This window comes from Myxine glutinosa, chromosome 7, assembly GCF_964187855.1.
Source record: "Myxine glutinosa chromosome 7, kmMyxGlut1.1, whole genome shotgun sequence".
Lineage (NCBI taxonomy): Eukaryota > Metazoa > Chordata > Myxini > Myxiniformes > Myxinidae > Myxine > Myxine glutinosa.
In genome coordinates this window covers 75927971-75954916 of record NC_136267.1, presented here as the reverse complement: position 1 = coordinate 75954916, position 26946 = coordinate 75927971, and the positions used below count along the sequence as shown (strand labels likewise).

The following is a 26946-nucleotide window of genomic DNA, read 5'->3' as shown; positions in this document are numbered from 1 at the left end:
CCTTTAAACTATTGCGCTCCCTCGTCATTATCATCCACTCTAATCTACCTGCGTCCCCTCTACAGGTATCCTTGTCACTAACTAACCTTAACGTTACCTAATGTCATCTTCGCTAGATCCCTACACACAATATCCTAACCCACCCGGGCTAGTTTTCACTGCCATACACCCCATAAGCTATAGCGCATTTGCCCCACTTTTGTGAGGGATGACAGAGTTGCCATCCTACTACATCGGGCATCTCCCACTACCAATTTTGCACATCAAATTTCAACAAATTAAAAATTTGCCAATCACTACTCATCATCTGCCAATCATTACTGCCAATCCTTTGCCAATCATCAAATTTTGTTTTTTTCTAATTTTGGGTCCAAAACACTTACCTCATCACACAGTCTACTCACTAATGCCTCTCGGTGCGCCAATTAACTTCTAAAGCTCGGCTTCGTACAGCCAAGCCATGAATGCGGGTTGTGTGGTGCCAGCGGCTGGATACGTCCCGCATTCGGGGCAGGGACGGGGGCTTACCCGGCCCGAGACCCCACGCACCACCTTGGCGTGGAGCCATCCAATGTCCCGATCTCGACCTGCCGGCACGTCTCAACAAAAAGTGGTCGCCATGACGACCCTTCCTATCGGGCTGCCCGCTCCGCCTAGTGGAGCCCGGACGCGGCCGTTCAAAGCGCGGCCCGGCGTGGATCGCGTACGGCGGTTCTTTTGAAACCGCCGTGGTTCGGATCCCCGCTGGTCCTCGCGGCACGCGAAGCTGCCCGATGCGCACCGAGGGCCCGATTCGGCTATAAGTCGTTCTAACCTCTAACCCGGTTACCGTCGATGCTTCACCTGCATGCTTACATGCATACGCTACCCCTTTCTTGCTCATACCTCCAGCTGTTCCCATGCTCCTCGTACCTCCTCTAACACACCCAGGTACACTTATTCCACTCACAGACTTGGTCACACACCTGACCGCCGAACACCTTGGCACACATTCGTCGCTCGCACACCTCACCAACACACCTCTTCGCGCCCCTTCCTCGGTCACCTCCTCTGTGACAATCACAGGTGTGCTCTCACTCGCACACCCAACCACGTGCCTCACTACCAATTCCAGCGTGCATTCCCACTCACGCTCTACCATTCCAGGTGTGCATCCTTCCATTCCAGGTGTACATCTTCGCTCACCTGTCACATCTAACTCACGCTCCGTGCCACTCTCACTACTCTCACCACTCCTCTTGACAACGCACTCACCCTTACTCTCGACAGCGCACTCTTTCCTCATGCACCTGTCCGTTACACACCTCTCTCGCGCACACTCTTGCGCACACTCTCCCGTCACACCCTCTGTAACACTCACCACAGGCGTGCATTCTTCCTTACTTTTGACAGCGCACTCTTTCCCCATGCACCTGTCCGTCACACATCTTTCTCGCACACCCTCTCCCGTTACATCCTCTGTAACACTCACCACAGGCGTGCATTCTCCCTTTACACCCTCCGTAACACTCCTCACTACGCGCTTCCATGTGCTCCCTCGCACACGCGCTACGACCGACTCACTCTCGACAGCACCCTCACTCCTTGGCACGCACTTTTTCCTCACACACCCCAGAGTCGGACTTTCTCGCACACCTCCTTTTTCGCACACCAGACCTGTCGCACACTTCACCAACGGCCTCTCACGAACACCCGGGTCCATCTCGACCCCCAAGCTCCTTAAATCACCTGGCGCATCATACGCACGACCATATTGGTCACCACTTACACCGGGTCCTCTTCCTCTTCGCTTCTCCTTCATCACCTGCGAATCCCTCATCCGGTTAATGAGCACATCATCACGATCCAAACACAGACTTTGGACCAATTCTTTTACCTCCTCTTTTATCTCTTTCTTATCCCCTCTCCGTCGCTTCTTAATTTCGCTCACCCCTTCTTCCACTTCTTCTAATTTCTGCTTCACCTCTTTTATTTCCCGGTACGTCTCCTCAAGTTCGTCCTCTAAGGCTACCTTGACCGTTTCCATGTGCGTCCTCACCTGCCGGTCCTTCGTCTCCATTACCTCTGTCACCTCGTCCAACCTCATTGTCAGTCCCTCACGTACCATCTGACATTGCCTCTTCGTCGCTATCAAGTCGTTTTTTATGTTGTTTTGTGTCGCTTTTAACCCTCCTAATACTGCAGTGTTCCTTTGAACCTGCTCCGTTAGTCCTTTTTGTCCCTCCGTCAGCTGTTCCACCTCCTGCGTCAGGTCCTCTATGCCCCCTTGTAACTTTACAGTCCCCTTTCTCACCTCCTTCTCCATGTGCTCCTTACAGTGCCTCACCTCCTCGCGCACTCCTCCGACCTCCTCACTCACACCTCTTCTGATCTCCTCTCCCATCACTTGCATCTCCTGCCCAGATGCCACCCTCATCTGCTCCATTTCCTCCCTGTGAGCATCCAGTTTAGTTTCTACCCCCATTCTGACCCCCTCTATCTGCTGCCCCATTTGTTTAACTTCCCTTTCCGCTTGGTCCCTCATGTCCCTCAATTTGCCTTCCATACTGTTTTCTAACCCCTCTAACCCCTTTTTCATCCCTTCCATTTGATTCTCCTGAACGGCCATTCTGTTTTCTACCCCCATTAACCCCTCCTGTATTTCCCCTAATCTATTGTCTAATCCCTCTATTCTACTCCCTAACCCCCCGATCTGGGCCCCCATGTCCTCCCTCAATTTCTCGCTATTGGACCCCATGTCCTCCCTCAATTTCTCGCTATTGGACCCCATCCTTTGTTCTAACCGTTGGCTATTGGCCCCCATGTCCTCCCTCAATTTCTCGCTATTGGACCCCATTTGGCCCTCCAATCGCTCACCCTGAGCATCCATCCGGTTCCCCATTACCCCCAATTGCTCACTCTGCAGTTTGAGGGACGCCTGCATTTGCACCATAAATTGCTCCATGAGGGCCTGCATTTGGGCCATCCCTCCCACTTGTGCAGCGGGTGCGGCCGCCGTAGCTATGTGCGAGGCGCCATTTTGCGCGCCCGCAACCTCGTGCGCGAGGCCGCCATTTTGCGACCCTGCCACCCTCACTGCTTCGCTCTCCTCATGTCCCTCAATTTGGTCCTGGATCGACCCTGCCTCACTCTCCTCTACCGGAACCCAGCCGTCTTGATCTGCCATATAGTCTAGTAGGAAGCCTAGGTCCCCCTGCACCCCCCGGAGATATACTTCTAATCAGTGTTTCTAGATTGGAAAAAATGTGTAGAAAATGACTAGCTATGGCCCCAAGCTGAAAAAATGTCCCACATACCATTGTTATGCAAATTACTGCTGCCATTATCAAAAAAACGATTTTTGACATATCTCAGCCAATATTGCAGATAATTGAAAAATGAAGGTGTCTAGACCCATGTTTTGAAGGGCATAGATCATGATAGAACTATTCATAACATGATTACATGTGTCTATGGTATACTAGTATGCTAATTAGTGCTTTATTTACAAAATAATCACAGTTTTACGAAATAATAGACTCATATTAAGGTCCGTCTACACAGACGTTAACACAAAGTTTTATTTTTCTAAATATTACAACTGTCAAAATAGTCCTAGCACTCAATGTGACCACTCTTCTCTTGCTTGTTTTAGATAAACATCATTAGCATTAGTGATTCTACACTGAGTCAGTCATCATCATTTTCATCGAAATCGTCAGAGTCAAACTCTTCTTCTCCTTCCTCTTCCTCCTCCTCTTCGTGCTCTCCTGTGTTCAGAAGATCCACCAGTGAGGTTGGTAGGATGGGACCACTGGACCACATTGGTTTCAACAGTCCTTCATCAGTCCTTATCCATCCTTGCTCCTCATAAGGTTTTGGCTTTTCGATGATAGGTTGATCGGCTCTTTTGTACAATGCTACGCGGTGGTTCACACGCTGGATGTGCGGCTTCAGGGCAGACTGGCATGGAGGAAGGCGAGCCAGATCAACCTTGGACTTGGATGTGAGGGTCTTGTCCTCTCCCACCATTTTTCGTAGCAGCTTGGCACGGACAATGTCCACTGATGACTCGCGACTCTGGCCGTACATCACACAGGTGAATTTTTCTAACTGCCTCTCCACCTCAGGGTTGGCATCCCAGTTGTCACCCAGTTCACCGAATGCCCTGTGAAACCTGGGATTCTTCTCCAGCTTTTTCAAGGGCCCGACTTTTCCCTTCCCTTTGAAGGCACTGGTGCAGTCTTCTCCGCTGAACACATAGTACCCCAGGAGAGTGGCACAGTAGTCCTCTCCCAGGGATTCTGCCAGCTCAGAGACGTTGACAAGTTGGCGATGCTTCCCTGACCCTGTATCCAGGTACACCGTCAGCTTGATGTTGTGGGCATGGTGGAGCAGGATCAGGAGGATGTCTGTGTCCGGTGTTCTGACTACAGCGTTCTTGTATCCGATGGTAGCAGCATGATGGAGGTACAGAACCACCCTGGTATCAGTCTCTTCCTGGTTGCTGTAGATCGTGGGGAGTTCACGTACCTCGACCTGAAACACAAAAAGGCACCGCATTTCAATCACCAGTCACTGCCAGTTTCAGATCTAGACAAACATCACAGGTAATCACCTTTTTTTCAGGAAAAATTACAAATTGAATCGCCATTCACGAAGGGCTTTCAATTTTACCTTGCCATTCGTTGAGGCAAGTTGGTGGGCCTTCCCCTCCACGATCAGCACAGCCATCTCTGTTCTCTCCAGCCTGGTAGCTGCCTCTTGTCCACTCCACACTTTCAGAAGAGGTTGGTGGATAGGCGTGCAGTAGTCGACTGTTGATTTGCTGGGTGGGGGAGAACCAGTTGCAGAGGTGAAACCCCCTAGCCCAGGCACAGGCTGCAGGCCACAGCTTCCGATGTATCTGATGAAGAGCCAGATGTAGTACTCTTGCATCGTAGTGGCATAGACTGTGTCATTCTCTGCTGGCGGTGTGAATGATGAGCCTTCAGGGAACTTCGGGCCAACGCGAGTAAAGTGCAAGGGTGGGAGAGTTTTTGGTGTGTCGACCTTCAGGCTACGCTGTTGTGACCTATTGATGGTAGGTAGCATTCGGTCCTTGCTGCTCTCGAACCCGGGCTTGACCTCCTGCACCATGATTCCTCCAGCACTGTTTACAATGTTGCTGCCGTGCACACTGGTAGTGGTTTTATTCAAGTTGTCCCACTCACAGTGGAATACAAGGTTGCCCTCTCCTGTCACAATTTGTGGTGTACGATAAGTTGAGACTTCATCCAGGACCTTGGCGAGAGCAGTTTCCAACTCCAAGGCGAAATCGTAGCTCTCAGAGTGTCCAAGCCTGTGTAGTATTGTGGTGAGCTGTTTGCTTCGGAACAGGTGCCTTACAGTCACACAGAGGAGAATGTGCTTTGGTAACTTCCATTTTCCATCTGACACTGCACGGCACAGATCTTGTCCAATGGAGAAGACCAGACGCTTCACCTTTTCTGTCTCGATGCCCTCCTTGCCAGTCATTAGCACGCTGAGAAAGCGGACAAGGTCTGGAGGTAGGATGTCTTCAGGATTGAGCTCCATGTCTTCAGCTGTTGGTGGCCATGGTTGGTCTTTACACTCTCTGAAAGCCTGTAGAATACCCTGGCGAAGTTGGAGGGCAACATTTTGGTTCTTGTTTGTGCTTCCGAGTGTGAATGCTCGTGCGAGAGCATTGGAAACTGTTATGTTTGAGCTGTGCACAAGCCAGAAAGAAATGACATCACATTTGTCATGATCAACCTTCGTGAAGTGGATATGCTCCTTGATTGGGTCATTCTGTAGGCGTTTCAGTAGTTTCTCTGACCGATAATTTGAGTTCTCATATCCATTCAGTTTCAGTTCCTCGACATAGAGCAAGCGCAAGGAAGAAAGCTGTAGAACTTTATTCTGCTGGATGACCTGGGTTTGAATGTGTTCCAGTACTGAGTTGAATGCCTTTTCATGGGCGGCTGACATGCAAGCCTGCTCCTTTGGTGCTTCGGCTCTGTGAATCGCACGCTCATAGTTGTAGAATGCTGTGCGGAAAGCTTTAAAACATGACGGATGGTGTTTGGCCTCACATGCAAAGAGGTCTTTGTTTTTCACCTTTCGATGGAGTCGATAGAGACCCATTTTCTCAGCCCGTGTTTCGATTTGCTCCCATGCATTTTCTTTGTTTTTAAAGGATGGGAAGGTTGTAGGCCTCTCAGTATTGCGATGAGCATCTTTGGTCTCAACTTTCTCACAAAATATACACTCTGGCGGGAAGATGGGTTCAGCAGAACCTCCTGGTTTACGAGGAGAGTGATGCCATGATGAGGTTGATGGCCCTGGTTCTGTATCATCTCCCAGACGATGAAAGTGGCGGACAAAGTGCTTATAACACTTGCTGTGATATCCTACTCTTTCTAGGTCATCAGGAAGAGTTGCCGGGATCTGATCACATACTGATTGCATACGACATGGGGAGTCATGCGGTTGGTTGAGACGTCTATCCCGGATCTTTTGAAGCAGTTGCAGTTTTTCTGAAGCAGATCCTTTAATTTTACGGAGGGGCGTGAAATCCCCATGATCAGACATGGATGGTACATGAAGGATGCATGTAGGAGGAGAGCTTTGGGCTGCAGGTTCTACACTCCGTTTTCTTTTGGGCATGCTTGCTGTCGATGTCTACCATCACTGTTAAATGACAAATAAGAAATCACGAATGATGTTAAAAGTGCCTGTGAAAGGAGGCTCTGAGTTTTCAGTGAGGTAACAGAGGTTCTGAGTCATGTTCTACACTAGGGTACTTTTTAGCTGACTAAACCATGTTTAGTGGCATCAAAAGTGCTAATAGCTAAAACATCTAAATTCTTCCACACTAACGTTAGCTATCTAGGCCAATGAAACATTGTGCTAAGTTACTGTAGCTAGCTCAGCTGTCGTGCCTCTTTCTGGTTCAATTCATATACAGAAGTCAACAGATATGTCTCATGTTTGGCATTAACAAAAGTTTAAGTTACACCGACATTAGGAACATACTGTACATAGATGAGGCTAGCTTTAACGTTAGCTAACATGGTGCTAGCTGGCTCAGCTGTTATTCTGCCTGTTTATGATTTCATGCAGAAACTGAAGTCAAGAGTGTGAGTAACATTATAGTTAGCATCTTACCTGGCTAGATTGGAGGATGAATACCAAGAACAACACACAGATGGAATGGAAGACTGAACTTTCAACTGAGGTATTCAATAACATCAACGTTACCAATTGATACGAGCGCGCGACATTACCAATTGATACGAGCGCGCGAGCGCGCATGTTACATGGATGGAAATGTAAAATGGCAGCTATAGCAGCACTAATTTGGATCTCTAGTCTGTCATTTCTGCACTGTGATTGGATAACATAAAAAAATATGTTTGGGAGTTAACAGCAGGAGTTGGTAGATTTTACGTGGGCTGGGTGAGAAACCTTTAAATAAGCAAGTGAAAATCTCTCGCAATACAAAGTCAATGGTGGGAAGAAAAGTTGAGTGGTACCAATGTTACTGCCAATGTCCCGCCCCTATGCAAGACTCAGGAGCATCTTGTTGACATTTAACCTTGAAAATACCTGGGTTTAGACCCCTTATGTACCATGTTAAGTTATCTGCAGTATTAACGTATCCTTATCATTTGTAAAACTGATTATTTTGTAATTACAGCATTAATATGCATACTAGTATACCATAGACACATGTAATCATGTTATGAATAGTTCTATCATGATCTATGCCCTTCAAAACATGGGTCTAGACACCTTCATTTTTCAATTATCTGCAATATTGGCTGAGATATGTCAAAAATCGTTTTTTTGATAATGGCAGCAGTAATTTGCATAAAAATGGTATGTGGGACATTTTTTCAGCTTGGGGCCATAGCTAGTCATTTTCTACACAGTTTTTCCAATCTAGAAACACTGATTAGAAGTATATCTCCAGGGGGTGCAGGGGGACCTAATCTTCCTACTAGACTAATAACTCAATCTCACCTCACATCCTTACATCCCATCACAACTCCAACTCATTCTTCAAGTCACAACCCAGTGTGACTTGAGAACTACACCCAGAGTTCCATACTATACCCAGTTTCAGAGAGTAAACAATTATATACTTTTTCATAATTTTACCATTTAATTTGTTCAAAGAACGTTCATTTCGCAAAATCGACCCAACCACAACCCTCGCCATTAATTTCTATTGTAAGCGTGCCGAATCAATAAGTATCAATTTTTCTATGAGCCTCGACCAGAGGGTGGTTGTTACTCACAAACACTCGTCGCTAGCTGTTCCATTGTCTGTTGATTCTCACTCTGCTGCCGATTTCAATTGAGCCAGCAGAGTGGAATTTGGAATTTTTTAAATTTCTCTGAGCTCATGAAAGTGGTGACATTGGGTGGTTTGCCATTGCCTTTCCCCAAAGCGCTTAATTATTGTCTTTCATTAAACCGTGAAGCATATCTCAAAAGCTTAGTGATGGACCTGGACAAAATTTGATAGACATTTTTTTATATTTTGAAGCTTAATCGCAGATAAATCTTTTACCCTTCAATAAAAATATATGTACCAACCAAATCTGCGAGCACAGGGAGCAGAGAAAATACACAAAAAACAATGGGAACTAGAGGGAGGGAGAAGGAGCGGGGGCAAGAGACAGGTAGCCGGAATGGAAATGAGGGACAATGAGGGACAGTGAGGGAGTGTCAGTATGCAATTTTCATCCAATCGCCATCTTTCACAATAATTCTGGACCGGCATGGGATGGCGTTGTCTGTCATTAATTTGTATGTTGATCGAACGATTTTTCGGTGTTATAAAAATGGCGGGAAAAAATTGAAAAAAAAATTTTTTTTTTTTTTTTTTTCCTCCACCCTTGTAAGTGCAAACGTTTGTAAGTGCAAACGAGTGTACCGGCCTTACACGACTTGGAAGCAGATCGTCCCATGGTGCACTCATGGCACGATCTTGCTCCCAGTTCATGGTAAGGCTTCTAATAACCAGCGTCGAACTGGCGCATCTATTTACACAGCGCAAAAATACGTTACACTCCTCGGATTATCGTTACGTTACCTATATCGTGGTATCGGTGCGTAGGGAAGTCCAACACCACCTCCTCCACCATGTATGTACAAAAACTAAACACAGGTTCGTATTTCATAATGGACAATCCCCAAGAAGCCATGCTTACCTTGGCGATGTCCACTCGATCCACGTACGGTAGCCACCAAGTTGTCGTGGAAGTGTGTTTGGGACTCGAGACTCCAATTACCGGAAACAGGTTTACAAAAGATCAAGACTTTATTAACTACTAGTTCACTTGTTTCAATATAATAAGGAACTACAATACCATAACGAATTTAGTAATTCAAGTCGTTGGTTCTTCCTCGTTGGCCGGTGCTCTCCTGGCGCTGCTTTCCCATTGCATACTCGTTCGTCCGTCGGGCAGATGTTCTCGTGGCAAGTCCTCTCGACTCCAGCCGCAGCTCCCGCTTATATGGACCAACTCGACTTAATCCTCTGTCCGCTGAACTCGTAATCTCCTCTCCGCCGACGTCACCGGTCGCCTTCCTGGCGCCAGCTAGCCCCCCCTGCTGTGAGTTCCATTTATCAAACAATAGGGGGGTGCTCCAGCCTGGGGCTGTGACCAGGTGTTTCCAGAGACCATCATGTTCGTGCACATTCCTAACTCATTTACAAACCCGTCCCCCACAGAGTTTGCATGTAAAATGCATCTGCTTTGTTACTAGGTCAACCAATAAGTTACCAGTGCCAATTAATAAGTTACACTGAATTACACTTCCACACCCCCATTCCCTAGTCCCATTTTCTGTAAACAACACTCTGTAGACCCGACCTCCCCCTATTTCCCCCATTAAATGTCGCATCCAGGTCCACCGCATCTCACGTAGACAACTATAGGACATCTTGCTAGTTATTCTTAGTCTATGTCAGTTAAGGACTCGTTTCCATTAATTCTGACTCTTCGTTGCACCAGAATGTGATTGTATGGCACCGTTAGGAAGTTTAGGACCTCCCAATACCTCCCCGCAGCTCTTCCTCATGGTACAACAACAACAACAACAACAGCGGCGGTGGCGCGGGGAGTGTGCGTCCTCACTCCGGCTTGGTTGGTAGGGGGTGTTGAAAGGGCACCAAGCCTTTCCAACGAGCCGCCATCGAGCATGTGCTCGACGGGGTTACCACATAGGGGCTCGCTATGATTTCATGCAGAAACTGAAGTCAAGAGTGTGAGTAACATTATAGTTAGCATCTTACCTGGCTAGATTGGAGGATGAATACCAAGAACAACACACAGATGGAATGGAAGACTGAACTTTCAACTGAGGTATTCAATAACATCAACGTTACCAATTGATACGAGCGCGCGACATTACCAATTGATACGAGCGCGCGAGCGCGCATGTTACATGGATGGAAATGTAAAATGGCAGCTATAGCAGCACTAATTTGGATCTCTAGTCTGTCATTTCTGCACTGTGATTGGATAACATAAAAAAATATGTTTGGGAGTTAACAGCAGGAGTTGGTAGATTTTACGTGGGCTGGGTGAGAAACCTTTAAATAAGCAAGTGAAAATCTCTCGCAATACAAAGTCAATGGTGGGAAGAAAAGTTGAGTGGTACCAATGTTACTGCCAATGTCCCGCCCCTATGCAAGACTCAGGAGCATCTTGTTGACATTTAACCTTGAAAATACCTGGGTTTAGACCCCTTATGTACCATGTTAAGTTATCTGCAGTATTAACGTATCCTTATCATTTGTAAAACTGATTATTTTGTAATTACAGCATTAATATGCATACTAGTATACCATAGACACATGTAATCATGTTATGAATAGTTCTATCATGATCTATGCCCTTCAAAACATGGGTCTAGACACCTTCATTTTTCAATTATCTGCAATATTGGCTGAGATATGTCAAAAATCGTTTTTTTGATAATGGCAGCAGTAATTTGCATAAAAATGGTATGTGGGACATTTTTTCAGCTTGGGGCCATAGCTAGTCATTTTCTACACATTTTTTCCAATCTAGAAACACTGATTAGAAGTATATCTCCGGGGGGTGCAGGGGGACCTAGTCTTCCTACTAGACTAATAGCGCGACTTTCAAAATTCGGGTTTTTATTTTATTTTTGTAAAACACAATCAAATTTCGCTGTTATAATTTCGAGCGCGTGAAACGCGCTTCGGGTCCAATCTCACTCCTCGACACCAATTGTTACACTAATAGTACAATTGGTGTTCCAAAATTTGGGCCTAACAAATTTAGTCCCAGGTCCGAATCCAACTCCTGACAACCAATTGTTACGGACACGACTTAGATGTTGCTTGACCGAGCGGAATGGCCGCCGTGTTCGCACAGTTTACCCGATTACACTTGAATGTTGGCCGAATCGCGCTATGCTAAATCAATGAAGGAAAGGACACAACGGCTGGGATTAAGGCAACGACACAAGGGGTACAGTTCTCAAGACCTCCGGAGGAGGATATAATATTGGTTATGCAGAACGGTTAGATTACACGGCAAGAGGTAAAGCACAGCAAGATGGGCACTTAGACACAGTCTTATCTTATACCCGACAGACCACAGACAAACGGGACAAGACTGACTTACACGGGGATTGATGGCAGGGGAGGGCAGGCAGTCGATAGCTCAAGGTGCACCTTGGCTCGGGGGCAGAATCGACATGGTCCGGTCCAGAGATCGGGGAGGTATTTCTCAGCGCTAGGAGGTGGCGTCCTTTCTTCTCCAAGCTGAGGCGCATCTGACGTCACCTCCGTCTTCCTGCGCATGTCCAGCGGGGAGTGACACGCCCTCGGCTCGTTAGCTCCGCCCCAGATGGAATCGGTCCGCCGCTTCTTATTGGGTGCGGGGGGTTACCGGGCTCCGCCCTTGACGAGGAGCTGACAGTGAGCCCCTGCGTGGTAACCCCGTCGGAGCACATGTTCAATGGCGGCTAACCAAGCCGGAGTGAGGACGCACACTCCCCGCGCCGCCGCTGCTGTTGTTGTAGTTGTTGTTGTACCATGAGGAAGAGCTGCGGGGAGGTATTGGGAGGTCCTAAACTTTCTAACGGTGCCATACAATCACATTCTGGTGCAACGAAGAGTCAGAATTAATGGAAACGAGTCCTTAACTGACATAGACTAAGAATAACTAGCAAGATGTCCTATAGTTGTCTACGTGAGATGCGGTGAACCTGGGTACGACATTTAATGGGGGAAAAAGGGGAAGGTCGGGGCTACAGAGTGTTGTTTACAGATAATGGGACTATGGAATGGGGGATTGGGGATAGTTGGGGAGTATTGGGGAAATAGGGGAATATTTACAAGCGGATATGGATGGAGGCCAAATCCCATATCCGCAACAATATATATATATATATATATATATATATATATATATATATATATATATATATATATATATATATATATATATATATATATATATATATATATATATATATATATATATATATACAGTATATATATATATATATGTATATGTATATATATATACTAGCTGAGGTACCCGGCTGCGCCCGGGTTGAATAAGAATAATACAAATATATGATGAAGAGAACATGTATATTTTAGAGCAATATCACAGTTCATTTCCTACATGACGTTTTTTCAATTTTCAATTTCTCAAAACCTCTGGGTATACAACATTTCTGGTTTTCTTACTTGGTGCCAAGACATAAAGATTGCTTGGTTTTCCAACCCTCGAGCAGCCCAGGTACAGCTGGCCATGGGCAAACACTTGTTCTGTGAAGTTCAGGCCTACAACCTTCATTGATTGCCCACGCGCCCTGTTGATGGACATAGCAAAACATAGCCTGATGGGGAACTGAATCCTCTTGAAGGAGAATGGAAGGTCAGGTGGAATAAGTGGTATCCTTGGAATGAATACTTTCTCTCCTCTGTATTGTCCTGAGAGGATGGTTGCCTCTAGGACATGCGGCATAATTTGCTGGATTGTCAATCGTGTTCCATTACACAGCTTTGGTGGATCAAGATTCCTTAGAAGCATGATTGGTGCTCCCACCTTGAGAATCAACCTGTGTGTTGGGAGTCCTTGAGGCTGACGACTGTTGAGAAACTCAGTTGGGAGGTTTACTGCCTGATCTTCATGTCACTTTGGCAAGAGAATCATAATTTATTTCATGACCGGGCAGCGAACGTCATTATGTGCGACATTACGTCATTCCTACGGACATGACAACATTTGTTTTCCTTAAAAATATATTTAAAATAAATAAAATAGTACATAAATTAACAATAAAAGAAGCTAAAAAACAATTTAAAATACAATAAAAAGCACATTAAAAATATGTAAATATGTACGTACAGTATACTGTACATACGTACAACCGCTGATTCTCATTCAAAACAGAGGCGACGTACAGTATTCCTTTACTGTGTCTGTGTTAGCCATGGGTCCGAAGAAGGATAATGCTAGTGTTTCCAAGCATAATGTGGTTACGATGGACGATAAGGTAAATCTGATTAAAAGGTATGGAAAAGGTGGAAAAGTGTCGATGATAGCGCATAGACCTTATCGCGAATCGGAACCGCAATGCGTCATGGGATCGGAAAGGGGCAATAGCACCGCCACAAACTACACCATGGAATTGCAGCTGGCGCGGTTTTTTAAACCATTGATATTAAAATAAAAAGTAGCCTATAACCACCGGAATTTTATGCTGATTCCGAATCTGTGTCTAAAACTTTTCTCCGATATGTAGTTCTTGAGTTATAAGCGGACATCCAGACAGACACACAGACACTCCTCCTTTATATATAGAGATATATATACTGTGTATATATATATATGTATATATATATATATATATATATATTGTTGTAGTTGTGCCATAATGGCAAACTCCCTCTAGTTAAATTGCATGACAATATGTAGCCTGCATTAGTTAGTTATTTTCTATTGAATGTACAGATTAGCCCCTTCCCATTGTGTAGCAATCAAAGCCAATGTGCGTTGACATTTAGGCAGAATGTCAAGCCTTCGTGTCGCTGGGAGGAGCCATAACACCAGATGTACAGGGAGGGGTGGCCATTAAGATGTGCAGAGAGGCGTGGCCAGAAGTACAGGCCCATGTGACCAGTAAGGGGGCGGGACAACCCGTCTCCATTATGCGGCAAGCCTCAGCCAATGAGAGGCTCTGAACATTTTGAAGGGGTGACCAGTCCTGATATTAGCCCACGCAGATCACAAGAACCTTCTCTTTTACCCAGGACTTCAGCGAGAACACACCTGAGCTCTCTTGCTGCCTTTTCGCCACGTGCCGGCCTCCTGCTCTCGACCTCTTGCTTTCGGGGACATCGTGGAGGACACACCTGGATTCTCTTGCCTGTGGAACACCATCGAGGACACACCTGCGCTCTTGCCTCCTTTTGCCACGTGCTGACCTCCTGTCCTCGTTCGCTTGCCTTTTCGGTTCTTCCTCGACCAGACGACACGTGCTTGGCCTTTGGTTGAATGATCAATACCAAGCTCCTGCTCATGATCTCTCTTTGCCCGGGCTTTCGCCACGTGCCGAGCTTTGCTCTGTTCCTGCGCTATTGCCTTCCTTTCACCACATCCACGACGAGGCCTTGCTTGTGCAGCTGCCCATGGGGACCGGACTGCGAACACCAGACCACGTGGCCAATTGGGAGGAACTCCAGCGCGTTCATCGGTACGGACTTTAGCCAGTGCCTTTTTGTCCCAGTGAGAGTGTGTGTCAGAGAGTGAAGGTGCCAGTCGGGGTTTATTTGTAGGTAAGATCTGGTAATCTGTATCTTTGTTCTCTTCATCTGTGCCTTGTAATAAAAGGCTGTAAATTTGTTCTTTACTTCCAACCTGTGCGGTACGTCCTTTTCTCCAATTGGCCTTGCACCATCTGAGACCGAATTAGGCTCAAATCGGGTTCATAATCCTTGTTGGGGTAAGGGCCGCTTTCTACACCATGCTAAACCGCTCGGCATCCAAAAGGTGTGGGAAAGCGAGGATTCGATCAGAGGGTTCATCCCTCGTCCCATCTCGACCTCCTTTTACCGTAACAAATTGGTATTCAGGAGTGGGAATTCGAGTGAACGCGACAGTGCCCTCCTTACCTTACCCGCAACAATATATATATATATATACATATATATATAGATATATTGTTACAGACACGACTTTGATGTTATGGTGGGCCGAGCGGAATGGCCGCCGTGTCCGCACAAGTTACCCGATTATACTCGAACGTTGCCGAGTCGCGCTACGCTAAATCAATGATGGAAAAGACACAACGGCTGGGATTAAAATGACACGACACCAAGGGTTCAGTTCTCAAGACCTCCGGAGGAGGTTATATTAGGGCGGAAGGTCAGATTACAACGACAAGAGGGACAGCATAGAAAGGCAGGCACTTAGACACACTCTTATATTAGCCCCGACAGACGACAGATAAACGGGACAAAACTGACTCACACGGGGATTGATGGCAAGGAGGGGCAGGTCTTCGATGGCTCAAGGTGCACCTTGGCTCAGGGGCAAAATCGACCCGGTCCAGTCCAAAGATGCGGGAGGTCTCACTCAGCGCTCGGAGGTGGTGACTTGTCTTCTCAAGCTGGGGGCGCATCTGACGTCACGTCCGGTAAGTCGCTGCGTATATCCGGCGGGGAGTGACACGCCCTCGGCTCGTTAGCTCCGCCCCAGATGGAATCGGCCCGTTGCTTCTCATTGGGTGCGGGGGTTACCGGCTCCGCCCTTGACGAGGGGCCGACAGGCAGCCCCTTCGTGGTAACCCCGTCGGTGCACATGGGTAATGGCGGCTAACCGAGCCGGAGTGAGGACGCACACTCCCCGCGCGCGCCGTTGTTGTAGTTGTTGTAGTTGTTGTAGTTGTTGTTGTAGTTGTTGTTTGGGGAAGAAGATGGGAGGAGGTATGGGAAGGTCCTAAACTCACTACTGGTGCCATATAATCACATTCTGGTGCAACGAAGAGTCAGAATTAATGGAAACGAGTCCTTAACTGACATAGACTAAGAATAACTAGCAAGATGTCCGAAAGTTGTCTACGTGAGATGCGGTGGACCTGGGCACGACATTTAATGGGGGAAAAAGGGGAAGGTCGGTTCTACAGAGTGTTGTTTACAGACAATGGGACTAGGGAATGGGGGATTGGGGATAGTTGGGGAGTATTGGGGAAATAGGGGAATATTTACAAGCGGATATGGAGGCCAAATCCCATATTCGCAACATTGCACCCTTCTCTACCCTCGGGGTGTCCCGACCCGATAAATTTTTACCTACTTTAGTGTGGCACGCAGATGTAGTTCCCTCTACTATTAACTCTACCCTGAGTGCGACAGTTTTACAGATATTCACAAATGAGTAAATATGTCCCCCTGCGACGTTGCACCCTTCTCCTCACAGAAACACACCCACAGGATAACCGAATCTGGAAAGAATTCGCAAACTAAACATACAGCCGGTAGGGAGCATTATTTACAAGACTACGTTGATATTTACACTACGATCCAGGACCTGTTTTTGGAGGAACACATGCAGATGTTATGCATAGAGAGAGCACGCATGCCAGCATCGATACACCAACCCACGAGTGCTCTGTGGCCTTACGGCCTTTAATAATGTGCAGAGCACCCCTTCCAAGCACCAAAAGCACCACCCCATCATGTACAGTCAGCACCATCCGGTGCACCAATAAAGTGTTTATAAATCACCGGTGGTGTCGCAGCCGGCCGATGTTCTGCCGCTGGTCTTGCCTTCATGTGGTGCACTTGGCCTTCTTACTTCTTTAAAAAATAAAGAAAGGCGCCAACCGCGTCCATTTCTTTATTGTGGCCGTCAGGGGGCCAACTATAAGTGGTTCACCTGTATGGCATAGGTGCCACGTTGACCCATAGGTCCATCCACGGGTGGTGCTTGGCCGCATAAGAACTGCGGTCCATGGTGGGTGGCCACAAACATTGCGGTCCATATGGTGTATCGATCCAGGCAGCAAGCAGCGAAAGTGCAGGCCCACAACTGCGAAGCCGGCACCTCTCTCTCCTCTCTCTCTCTGCCCCAAAGCCAGATCCTCGGAGGTGGGAGACAAAAGAAGCAGACAAGTGAGTAAGGTGGTAAGGGCGCAAAAGTGCACGCAACACAAGGTAATGCACACTAGGGGCACATGGGAACCAGGTGAGACAGGTACGTTCCTACCGTACGCTCCCCCCCCCCCCCACCAGGTAACCTACATGGCCCCTCCCTTACCCCTTACTGTATCCACACAACACAACACTACCCATAAACATCTATTTTACAAATCAACAAACGTCCCTACTGTCTTCCCCGTTCCTCCCATAAACCAAATTCGTCTTCTCTCCCTCCTAACCAATCAAATTTGCCATTTTCAACTTTCATCAAAATTTGCCATCTCCAACTCAACATCATAATTTGCTATCACCAATTCATCATCAGTCCCTCCTAGGGAGGGAGAGATGGAATCACCCCAATGTCTCATCCACGTCGTGATGCGTCTCACAAATCCTCACAGCAATTCTCATTTCTGCAACACAAACAAAGAAAACACAGGTGTGGAGTCATCATCATCACCACAGGTAAGTGGCTGCGTATGGTGCGACAGGTTCATCAATCCTAACTATTTCCTAAATGACTTTAACAACTTTACATTACCCGGGGTCTTTCTCCGGCCAAACCATTGGCCCTCTTACACTATGGGTTCTAAAAACCAATTCCCATTGGCCAAACTGTGGTGCTTTTCAATTTGGGGTCTCACTCCCCCGATTCATCTCCCGGTGCCCTCGCACAATTTCTGGGCTGTGGCGTGCACCTCTCCCAGCGGGTCTACCCACCTGCACACCCCCACCACTGCAGTTGCCTCCGAGCTTACCTGCTCCTTACCCTAACCTAACTACCTGGGGAAGGCCCTCTGGCGCTCTCCCCACCCGGTGCCCTCTCTGGCACTGGGCTACCCGGGTCCGTCCTACGGATCCTCGGGCCCCACTGACACTAACGGCTCCCGGAGCCCACCTGCGGCCTCACCTGGCCGACATCCTCACAGTGGTGGAGTGCCCAACCAACTACACACACGAACAGGCTACACGCCCAGCCATTTCCACAACACTAATGCACCCATTCACAACACCATTCTGCAACCGCACCACAGATGCCAACATCCAACCACAATTTACCTGTACCCTCTACCTAACACTTACACTACCCGCCCCGGGTATCCGTGATGGGGGTCCACTCTTCCCCCATTCACACCTTCGCACCATGCACACCACTCCATACCACTTACTCCAACTCTCTCCACACACCTGTACCTGCACACCTGTGCTCTCACACCTGGTGCCACCTGCACCCTTCTCTCCCCAAGCGCATTCGCGCTGATCCACAACACTCATTACTCACACACTGCTCCACACACCTGTCCAGTTGCACACCTGTGCAATCACACCTGTTCCATCCTCACACACACACGGCATCATCTCAGCTAACTACTCCCTTCTGAAACTTGCGCTTCCCAGTCGTCCCTTTAAACTATTGCGCTCCCTCGTCATTATCATCCACACTAAACTACCTGCGTCCCCACTACAGGTATCAGTCACTAACTAAACTTAACGTCACCTAATGTCATCTTCGCTAGATCCCTATCAATATAACCTAACCCACCCGGGCTAGTTTTCACTGCCATACACCCCATAAGCTATAGCTCCTTTGCCCCACCATGGGAAGGGTGGCAGAGATGCCACCCTTACCCACCGGGCCTATCGCTCACTACCAATTTTGCACATCAAATTTCGACAAATCAAAAATTTGCCAATCACTACCCATCATCTGCCAATCACTACTGCCATTACCAATCATCACTCTGCCAATCCCTTGCCAATCATCAAATTTTGTTTTTCTCTAATTTTGGGTCCAAAACACGAACCTCATCACCCAGTCTACTCACTAATGCCTCTCGGTGCGCCAATTCCTGTCCAAAGCCCGGCTTCGTACAACCAAGCCATGAATGCGGGTTGTTTGGTGCCAGCGGCTGGATACGTCCCGCACTCGGTGCAGGGACGGGGGCTTACTCGGGCCGAGATCCCACGCACCATCTCGGCGTGGAGCCATCCAATGTCCCGATCTCGACCTGCCGGACTGCCTCAACAAAAAGTGGTCGCCATGACGACCCTTTCTATCGGGCTGCCCGCTCCGCCTAGTGGAGCACGGACGCGGCCGTTCAAAGCGAGGCCCAGCACGCACCGAGGGCCCGATTCGGCTAAAAGTCGCTCTAACCTCTAAACCTGTTACCGTCGATGCTTCACCTGGACGCTTACACCCCGCAGCCCGTTCCTTGCCCACACATCCAGCCGTTTCCATGCTCCTCGTACCTTTCCTTACACACCCAGGTCCACCCATTCCACTCACAGCCCCGGTCACACACCTGACCACCGAACACTTTGGCACACATTCGTTGGTCGCACACCTCACCAACACACCTCTTCGCGCCCCCTCCTCGGTCACCTCCTCTGTGACAATCACAGGTGTGCTCTCATTCGCACACCCAACCACGTGCCTCACTACCAATTCCAGCGTGCATTCCCACTCACGCTCTACCATTCCAGGTGTGCATCCTTTCTCACTTGTCACCACCAACTCACGCTCCGTGTCACTCGTACTACTCTCACCTCCACTCTTGACAGCGCACTCACCCTTACTCTTGACAGCGCACTCTTTCCTCATGCACCCGTCCGTTACACACCTTTCTCACGCACACTCTTTCGTTACACCCTCTGTAACACTCACCACAGGCGTGCATTCTTCCTTGCCTTTGACAGCGCACTCTTTCCCCATGCACCTGTCCGTCACACACCTTTCTCGCGCACACTCTTGCGTCACACCCTCTGTAACACTTACCACACCGCGCTTCCATGTGCCCCCTCGCACACGCGCTACGACCGACTCACTCTCGCCAGCACCCTCACTCCTTGGCACGCACTTTTTCCTCACACACCCCAGAGTCGGACTTTCTCGCACACCTCCTTTTTCGCACACCAGACTTGTTGCACACTTCACCAGCGGCCTCTCACGAACACCCGGGTCCATCTCGACCCCCAAGCTTCTTGAATCACCTGGCGCATCATACGCCCGACCATATTGGTCACCACTTACACCGGGTCCTCTTCCTCTTCGCTTCTCCTCCATCACCTGCGAATCCCTCATCCGGTTAATGAGCACATCATCACGATCCGAACACAGACTTCGGACCAATTCTTTTATCTCCTCTTTTATCTCTTTCTTATCCCCTCTCCGTCGCTTCTTAATTTCGCTCACCCCTTCTTCCACTTCTTCTAGTTTCTGCTTCACCTCTTTTATTCCCCGGTACGTCTCCTCAAGCTCGTCCTCCAAGGCTACCTTGACCGTTTCCATGTGCGTCCTCATCTGCCGGTCCTTCGTCTCCATTACCTCTATCACCTCGTCCAACCTCGTTGTCAGTCCCTCACGTACCATCTGACATTCCCTCTTCGTTGCTACCAAGTCATTTTTTAGGTCATTTTGTGTCGCTTTCAACCCTCCTATTACCGCTGTGTTCTTCTTTACCTGGTCCGTTAGTTCTTTTTGTCCCTCCGTCAGCTGTTCCACCTCCTGCGTCAGGACCTCTATGCCCCCTTGTAACTTTACAGTCCCCTTTCTCACCTCCTTCTCCATGTGCTCCTTACAGTGCCTCACCTCCTCGCGCACTCCTCCGACCTCCTCACTCACACCTCTTCTGATCTCCTCTCCCATCACTTGCATCTCCTGCCCAGATGCCACCCTCATCTGCTCCATTTCCTCCCTGTGAGCATCCAGTTTGGTTTCTACCCCCATTCTGACCCCCTCTATCTGCTGCCCCATTTGTTTAACTTCCCTTTCCGCTTGGTCCCTCATGTCCCTCAATTTGCCTTCCATGGTGTTTTCTAACCCCTCTAACCCTTTTTGCATCCCTTCCATTTGATTCTCTTGAGCGGCCATTCTGTTTTCTACCCCCATTAACCCCTCCTGTATTTCCCCTAATCTATTGTCTAATTTCCCAAATTTCTCGTCTAATCCCTTAAAATTATTGTCTAACCCCTCACGGGTACCCCTCGCTTCGTCCCTCATTACCCCCCATTTCGTTTCCCATTACCCCCAATTGCTCATTCTGAGCCTCCATCCGGTTCCCCATTTGTCCCATACTGCTTTTCAAACCTCTAATTTGGTCTCCCAATTGCTCACCCATTTGTTCCATAAGGGCCCTCATTTGCAGGAGGAAAAGGTTCGAATCCACCAGGGGCGCTGCCACGGTCGCGGGCGCCGCGACCAGCGAGGCGCCATTTTGCGCACCCGCAATGTCGGGCGCAACGACGCTATTTTGTGCGTCTGCTACCCTCGCTGCTTCGCTCTCCTCGCGTCCCACAATTTGGTCCTGGACCGACCCTGCCTCACTCTCCTCTACCGGAACCCAGCTGTCTTGATCCGCCATAGCGCGACTTTCAAAATTCGGGTTTTTATTTCCGTAAAACAAATCAAATTTCGCCGTTATAATTTCGAGCGCGTAAAACGCGCTCCGGATCGAATTCTACCTCCCCAACACCAATTGTTACCCGAGTGGTACAATTGGTGTTCCAAAATTTGGGCTAAATGAATTTAGTCCCAGGTCCGAATCCGACACTCCTGACACCAATTGTTACAGACACGACTTTGATGTTATGGTGGGCCGAGCGGAATGGCCGCCGTGTCCGCACAAGTTACCCGATTATACTCGAACGTTGCCGAGTCGCGCTACGCTAAATCAATGATGGAAAAGACACAACGGCTGGGATTAAAATGACACGACACCATGGGTTCAGTTCTCAAGACCTCCGGAGGAGGTTATATTAGGGCGGAAGGTCAGATTACAACGACAAGAGGGACAGCATAGAAAGGCAGGCACTTAGACACACTCTTATATTAGCCCCGACAGATGACAGATAAACGGGACAAAACTGACTCACACGGGGATTGATGGCAAGGAGGGGCAGGTCTTCGATGGCTCAAGGTGCACCTTGGCTCAGGGGCAAAATCGACCCGGTCCAGTCCAAAGATGCGGGAGGTCTCACTCAGCGCTCAGAGGTGGTGACTTGTCTTCTCAAGCTGGGGGCGCATCTGACGTCACGTCCGGTAAGTCGCTGCGTATATCCGGCGGGGAGTGACACGCCCTCGGCTCGTTAGCTCCGCCCCAGATGGAATCGGCCCGTTGCTTCTCATTGGGTGCGGGGGTTACCGGCTCCGCCCTTGACGAGGGGCCGACAGGCAGCCCCTTCGTGGTAACCCCGTCGGTGCACATGGGTAATGGCGGCTAACCGAGCCGGAGTGAGGACGCACACTCCCCGCGCGCGCCGTTGTTGTAGTTGTTGTAGTTGTTGTAGTTGTTGTTGTAGTTGTTGTTTGGGGAAGAAGATGGGAGGAGGTATGGGAAGGTCCTAAACTCACTACTGGTGCCATATAATCACATTCTGGTGCAACGAAGAGTCAGAATTAATGGAAACGAGTCCTTAACTGACATAGACTAAGAATAACTAGCAAGATGTCCGAAAGTTGTCTACGTGAGATGCGGTGGACCTGGGCACGACATTTAATGGGGGAAAAAGGGGAAGGTCGGTTCTACAGAGTGTTGTTTACAGACAATGGGACTAGGGAATGGGGGATTGGGGATAGTTGGGGAGTATTGGGGAAATAGGGGAATATTTACAAGCGGATATGGAGGCCAAATCCCATATTCGCAACAATATATATATGTATATATATATATATATATATATATATATATATACATATATATATATATATATATATATATATATACATATATATTGTTATGGATCTCTCCGTCAGCCTTTTTCCCCTTAAGAAGGGGGGATTAATCCCCTTGTGTATGACTGACCGACGTAAGTCCTGAAGTTGCCCAAGCTCCCTCCGGAAAGGCAGGTGAGCAACCTCGTTCGCAACCGCGGACCAGATGTTAATTGCCGAGCGGATTAGCAGCCGCGGCATGAACCATTAGCAAGTAACTGACCCGATTCTGAAACGTTGGCCAAAATCGCGCCACAGGTGTTCAATTTGGAGACCTCAAAGACGACCGGATGTGAAGAAGAAGAAGTCAAAAGTAGGAAGAACAAATATGATTTATTACTAACTATTATGTACACAATGAAAAGTAACCAAGGAGAAGGAAAGATAAGAAAATAAAGACAGAAAGATGGAAGGACCAGAAGACACAGTGCAATTATTAACTTATCTAAACAGGCTTAACTTACTCCCAGGGACAAGACACACAAAACAAACTCACGTACACAAAAGGATGGAATGGCAGGAATTGAAGGTAGGAATGGCTGGAAGCGAAGGGTCTAGGCAGATGGTTCGGGAGGAAGGTCCGGGGCAGATGGTTCAGGCATTGAGATCCACGCTCGCGGTTCACGCTCCAGGCTCGAGGCGAAAACCCGGCAAAAACGGCTTCGCGTCTCACCGACCGGCAATAGGGCCTAGAGGGTCTTGGCCTATTGCCGCAATACAGGCACCCCCTCACGTCTCTCTCTTTCAGTCTTGCTGGATCACCCCTCTCGTTCGTGTCTTCTCACCGACCTTGTACCTTCTCTGTCCAACTCTCATGAACCTTCAAGCACCTCCCTCCACAGAACTCTCACTTCAGAACTCCCTCTGCAGAACTGCTCGTGGGCTCCCTCACTCATCTGAGGTGGGGGCTCCCGGCAACGGGTTATAAAGGCCACACCCTCTCAAGCCATACCCCTGAGCCTTGGTTGGTCGTTCGGGGCTCCACCCTTCATGATGAGGTGGGGGCCACGCCTTTCTTCTCCGAGCTGGAGCACGTGGTGAATGGCGGCAAAACATATATGCAAATTTCGCATGTGGAAAAAGTAAGTACACCCCTACATTTACCACGTCTTCAAATACCTAAAATTAGAATCAGGTGCACCAGCTCAGGTGCAAATGATTAGAACATCGTTAGAGAGGATCTTGGAGGAACATGTCTTATTTAAACCTCAGACATTTAGTTTGGTTTGCTCTTTGTTGTTGAAATGTTTTGGCGTCACCATGCCGAGATCAAAAGAGCTCTCTGAGGCCTTCAAAAAGAAGGTTATAGATGCCGACGAGTCTGGGAAGGGATTTAAAAAGATCTCCAAACAATTTGAAATCAATCATTCGACTGTCTGGAAGATCATCTACAAGTGGTGAAGATTCCAAACAACTGCCAACTTGTTCAGGCCAGGCCGCCCCAGCAAGTTCAGCCCGAGAGCAGACCGCAAAATGCTGAAAGAAGTCTCTAAGAACCCCAGAATGTCATCACGGGAACTACAGGTAGCTCTTGCCACTGTTGATGTCAAAGTGCACGAGTCTACCATTAGAAAGAGGCTGCACAAATTTGATCTACATGGGAGGTGTGCCAGGAGGAAACCTTTGCTGTCCAGAAATAACATCAGGGCAAGACTAAAGTTTGCCAATGAACACAGAGGCAAAGACCAGCACTTCTGGAACAATGTGCTCTGGACAGATGCGTCAAAGGTAGAGCTATTTGGCCACAGTACCAGAAGACATGTTTGGCGAAAACCAAAGACAGCATTTGACCACAAGAACCTGATACCAACTGCAAAGCATGGTGGTGGAAATATTATGTTTTGGGGCAGCTTTGCGGCATCAGGGCCTGGGCAGCTCACCATCATACAATCCACTATGAATTCTTCATTGTACCAGAGGGTGCTTGAGGATAATGTGAGGCCATCTGTAGGAAAGTTGAAGCTCAACCGACGGTGGACCTTGCAACATGACAATGACCCTAAACATACCATTAAATCCACCAAGGAATGGCTGAAGAGAAAGAAATGGAGTTTTCCAGAATGGCGAAGTCAAAGCCCGGATCTAAATCTAATCGAGATGTTGGGGGATTTGAAACGAGCTATGCATGCAAGAAACCCTTCAAACATCGCACAGTTGAAAGAATTCTGCATAGAGGAGTGGGCAAAAATTTCTCCCAGTCGATGTCAGAGACTGGTCGACAGTTATAAGAAATGCCTACTTGAGGTTGTTTCTGCCAAAGGGGGCAATACCACCTATTGGAGCCAAGGGTGCACTTACTTTTTCCACATGCGAAATTTGCGTTTATGTTTATTTAAATTATACAATGGACTACAAAATGTAAATGTTTCATGATATTTGTTTTATTATATCACCTTTATCTATCAATATTGTTGAAATGAAGATCAAATAGCTCTATGTTGAAATATGTTGAAAAAGTCAAAACTTTACATGGAGTGTACTTACTTTTTCACGTGACTGTATGTATACATATATATACTGGCTCGGCTCGCTACGCTCGCCTCACCATGCGTCGTTACAGAGGAACGGGCTTATTTTAGCTGAGAATAATGACTGTACCTGAGTTTCTGTGTTGTCATGACTTACGCCAATCATAATACAAAATTGTTTTGCACAAATGTATTTGTAGTGTTTGTGATATTACATTTTTATAAGCAATTTAGGTTGAAAAAATATATAAAATTCAAAAAAGAAACCCTCAGCAAATACATACGGGAGGGGTAGGTGCAGACTGGAAGTTTGGGAAGTTTACACCTCACCACCACGGAATTCAAAACACCTCACCACCACGTAATTTAAAACACCTCACCACCACGTCATTTAAAATACCTCACCACCACGTGATTCAAAACCACCACCATGTTATTAAAAACACTTAACAACCATGGAAACAAAAGTTTCAGGGAGTAGTTCAGTGACAACAGACACTGTCCAGATATGTACATATATAGATAAATGACTGCACCTGAGTTGCTGTTTTGTCATGGTTTACACCAGTCATAATTCACACAATCATAATGCACAAATGTATTTGTAATATACGTGATATTACATTTTATAAACAATTGAAGTTGAAAACTTCAGTTGATAAAAAAAATTCCCCAAAAAATTCCCAAAACATACATGACCGGTTAAAAGTTTTAGAACATCTCAATTTTTCCAGTTTTTATTGAAATTTATGCAGTTTAATGTCTCAATGTACTCTGAAATTAAGCAGAGAACAAATTAAAAATTGGAGATAAAAAAGAAACCAATAGAATCATTTTGTTAAACAAAATTTCATTTAAATTTTTGACTCGGCAAAGTAGCCACCTTTTGCAGATATAACCGCGGAACCCACTCGTGGCATTCTTTCTACAATGGAAATCAAATATTGTTCGGGAAGTTCTTCCCAACACGGTTGAGGAAGTTCCCACAAATGTGTTGCACTTGTAGGTTGCTTTGCTTTCACCCTTCTGTCCAGTTCATTCCAAACCAGCTCGATGGGGTTGAAGTCTGGAGACTGTGCTGGCCATTCCATGATTTGAAGCCTATCGTCTTGTTCTTTTCCTCGAAGGTAGTTTTTACTTGTCCTGGAGGTGTGTTTTGGGTCATTATCTTGCTGTAGGATGAGCCCTGGCCAACTAGGCGTATACTCGAGGGTATTGCATGGTGCTGCAAAATGCTGTGGTAGCCCTTTTGGTTCAGGGTGCCATTCACTCTGTGCAAGTCGCCGACTCTGGATCCAGCAAAAGACCCCAGACCATCACGCTTCCTCCTCCATGTTTGACAGTTGGTGTCACACACAGAGGAACCATCCTTTCGCCTCCTCGACGGCGTACAAAAACCCTGCGTGATGAACCAAAGATTTCAAATTTTGATTCATCAGTCCATAAGACCTTCTTCCAGTCTTCAGTAGTCCACTGGCGGTGCTTCATGGGCCAGGCAAGCCTCTTTTTCTTATTTTGGCATCTTAGCAATGGCTTTCTTACTGCTACTCGACCTGTCAAACCTGCAGCTCGAAGTCTTC

General features: G+C 47.6%; 2 protein-coding genes across 2 annotated transcripts in view; both read right to left on the bottom strand.

Annotated features, from left to right (window-relative positions):
* Positions 1-3466: 3466 nt before the first annotated feature.
* LOC144892813 (uncharacterized) lies at positions 3467-4741 on the bottom strand. Its single transcript, XM_078781138.1, has 2 exons — positions 4657-4741; positions 3467-4518 (listed from the first exon to the last, which is right to left on the bottom strand). The coding sequence occupies exons 1-2, from the start codon at positions 4711-4713 to the stop codon at positions 3670-3672; spliced, it is 906 nt and encodes a 301-aa protein (XP_078637264.1). The 5' UTR covers positions 4714-4741; the 3' UTR covers positions 3467-3669.
* A 279-nt stretch (positions 4742-5020) lies between these two features.
* LOC144892955 (uncharacterized) overlaps positions 5021-26946 on the bottom strand; it is a 443687-nt gene continuing 421761 nt past the window's right edge. Inside the window, exon 2 of the mRNA XM_078781872.1 lies at positions 5021-6672. Coding sequence (XP_078637998.1) covers positions 6624-6672 — 49 coding nt within the window. The 3' untranslated portion in view covers positions 5021-6623. The remainder of the gene's footprint in view (positions 6673-26946) is intronic.

Coding starts and splice junctions, on each gene's coding strand:
- LOC144892813 (XM_078781138.1), bottom strand. CDS start 4,713: ATGGCTGTGCTGATCGTGGAGGGGAAGGCCCACCAACTTGCCTCAACG. Junction 4,519..4,656: donor TTGCCTCAACGAATGGCAAG/GTAAAATTGAAA, acceptor TTTGTGTTTCAG/GTCGAGGTACGTGAACTCCC.